Source organism: Temnothorax curvispinosus, unplaced genomic scaffold, assembly GCF_003070985.1.
Source record: "Temnothorax curvispinosus isolate PA1 unplaced genomic scaffold, ASM307098v1 QBEX01010510.1, whole genome shotgun sequence".
NCBI lineage: Eukaryota > Metazoa > Arthropoda > Insecta > Hymenoptera > Formicidae > Temnothorax > Temnothorax curvispinosus.
In genome coordinates, this window is record NW_020220290.1 from 32,580 (window position 1) to 35,739 (window position 3,160).

General features: G+C 44.1%; 1 protein-coding gene across 1 annotated transcript; it reads right to left on the reverse strand.

The window, feature by feature from the left end:
• Positions 1 to 1,632: 1,632 nt before the first annotated feature.
• On the reverse strand, positions 1,633 to 3,160 carry LOC112460419. The gene is made up of 4 exons (XM_025025079.1): positions 2,994 to 3,160; positions 2,191 to 2,872; positions 1,746 to 1,876; positions 1,633 to 1,681 (listed from the first exon to the last, which is right to left on the reverse strand). Exons 1-4 carry the CDS (start codon positions 3,158 to 3,160, stop codon positions 1,633 to 1,635), a joined length of 1,029 nt encoding a protein of 342 aa, XP_024880847.1.

The following is a 3,160-nucleotide window of genomic DNA, read 5'->3' on the forward strand; positions in this document are numbered from 1 at the left end:
TTGTGCCACAAACTCGATGTCGCACGAGAAATTTGTCGCCCAATGTCGTATGCGCCTTGTCATTTGTGTTTGTAGTATGCGGCTAAATCAATTTTATTGAAGCAACATCCAACCTCAGTATCGTGCGTCATGTCTTTGGAAACGGTAGCAGCAGCTGTTTATTTGGTAATACCGTTAAGTGGTAAGAGAAAAAAAACGAAAAAAACCAAAGTGGTAGAGAAGAGAATTATTTATTATTAGGAGTCAAAAATCTCAAAATAAATTTTTCAATAAATTGGTTGCGGACAATAGCGCTTTATTTAAAAACTTTGTTGTTAATGTGTAGTTTTTATAATCGGAACTTTTATTGTTCCATAATTCCGGCGAATTATGATAATCCTCAATAAATAACGTAGTTTTCTCAATATTCCACTCCATATCGCTTGCTACAAGCCGCACCGATCCATTGACTGTCGGATAACTGGCGACATCTTTCAACAATCTGAATCTTGTTGAAAGATGGCACATGCAATCGGCAACACCAATCACAGTGTAGCATGCTACACTGTCGCATGCTACATGAAGCTTTATGTTGCTTCGGTTGAAAGACTTCATGTCGCATGCGTCATTGCCGCATGCGATATGTTGCCCAAATGTTGACTCAGTGGAATTCCGCCTTGAGATACGAGATACGCAAAATTGCGATCTCAAATTTTGACCACTTTGTCGCGTACGGATCGCAAGCAACAGTTACTGCGTCAGTTTTTGGACCAAGCGGCGGACGATTTAAAGAAGATTCCCGGTGTTCCAAAGGAAACGAGGAACGTCGTCTACGAAAGTGGCCGGAGCGACGATTGAAAAATAACACTATATTTCATAAATACGCATACTTTTTTGATTACAGATGAGATCAAAAATACATATAAATGTCTACGTATCTTGAGACGAATAAATATACAAATATCCGAATTATTTTCTACCCTACGCTATTATTTCTTACCTTTTCTTATTCGTAGGTTATCGGAGGAGGATAAAAAAGTGCAGTAACGGACAAAGTTTTGTAAGTTTTCTTTTCCCTTTACTTTAACGATAAGTGTTTACAATAATTTCTCGGTATTTCCGAAGCACGGAGTGGCTAATTCGCAATCAACGATGTCATTGCTATCGAAAAATTCCCTCTCACGTATCGCTCTCGGGACGTTCGCGAGATCCGTCACAGTGGCCGCAATAGCGATGAAACGCGTCAGCTTCGCGTCGATCATGCCGGTTATCGCGCGCAACGAGGTCACGAGGCGATTGATGCAAAGGTCGAGGTTGAACATATAGAGCACGGTGTTCATTGAAACGATCAGACGAGTCGTGGATGTTTCCAGGCGTAGAGTCGACAGATTATTAATATTTTTAAATCGTAATGTTAAATCCGTTTTCGATGCACATCGGTGGTGGAGCGCGCTTGTTCTTGCCACGCTGCAGGTGGGACAAGACCGTGCGTTTTTGATCGACGAGTTCCTTCCACGTTTCAGGCGAGAGCGAGATTTCCTTGCCGTGACAATCCCCTATGACGATGTGCACGTAGCATGGGAGTACGGTTGTGATACCGACGTCTATGAATTTGTATCCCGTTTTAGTTAATAGGTATCTTCTTTCCAGAATTCACACCGGATGACGTTCAACGTCGCTTTTCAAAATACCGTCATCGTGACTGGAAATGAAGAAAAATTATTGTTAGATCGTAGGCAAACGATACGGGATCGTCGCAAACTCACCACGTGTTTTTCCGGGAGTCAACGTTGCCCCGATTCGGAAACGGAGTCTCTAATTCCGTCGATTGCTCGTCGACTGTTCTTCTTCTTTTCACGCTACCGACACTGTTCTCGAAATCGTCGTCGGATTGACGCTGTTCGAAATACGGGGCGTGTAACGTCGAGCACATCGCTTTCTCCCTTTTCTCCGTTGTCGCGGTGCGGTTGACGGATCACGCGAGAATGAATCGTCCGAGGGAAGTTGAAGCGAAATATAATTTGAAAAAATAAATTACGATTTCCCTCCTTTCATTAATATTCTCAAGAGCGGCATGCAAAAAGGGGGGTTACGTTGAATCGTTCTATTCTTCCTCTTCTCTGTCTGACGTTTCCCTCGCGTTAATTCGAACGAATCGACTCAATAGATCTCGCAGTTGCATCATCAGTCCCTCTCTCGGGCAGGTAATACCGATGATCTCCAGATCAAATTGCCGAATGCCGTTACGGTTTTCGTAAATTCGTTGAATCTGTAGAATCGGTTTTTACTGATAAAGTACAGATTACCGTCGATGTATCGAAAAGCCGACGATACGCTGTGAGGTATTCCCGGAAATATTATGTCAATGTGGTAGAACTTAACAATAGTCATCGAACAATCGTCTATCTCGCCCACAACATTATCGTTGTATATGATATAAGATCGTCCTTCGTTCGTGTTCAGCATGGCGTTGATCTTTGCGTTCGTATCGAGAAGTCCGAGATCTGTGTGAGATCTCGGCCAAGTTGAAACTAGCTTTACACGCGGATAAGTGATCATATAGCTCATATTGCCAGCGAACAGCACGATATTGCCCGAGGGCGCCTGATACGCGGCCGTCAAACGCGTGAAATTCTTAGGAAGAAATTTCATGTAGTCCGTCAATAGCAAGGGTTTCTTGTACGTTTTCCCGTCTATATCGATCGACCACATGTATCGTTTGTGCGAGATATACAATCGACCGTTCATTATCAGTACGGTATCTACGTTTCGCAAGGTGCACAGATCCGTCTCGACGTCTTTCGTAGTCGCTGTCGTCGTCGTTGCTAGTTTTGGAAATTTAGCGTTTTCTTTAGCGCCGTACAGGTGTTGAATGGAAAGAACGTCCTCTAGACTGAGTTGAACGGGAAATTGATTAACAGGCACGTACGCGAATCACCGAATCTTTGCGGGGGCTGTGTGCCAAGCCTAAAGCATGACCGATCTCGTGCGTCAGCGTCTGAAGTAAATTGTACCTTCCCGGGGGATTCTTATTCAGCTGTATGTGCCACGTCTCCGATTTGTCAACGTGCACCTCCCAGATGTAATTGGGTTCTTCGGTGGAAAAGAACGCGTGAGCGACATCTTTGTGGGGGCCGTCGAACGGAGCTGCACACAGTTTGTTTCCTTGGGAGCGTAACAT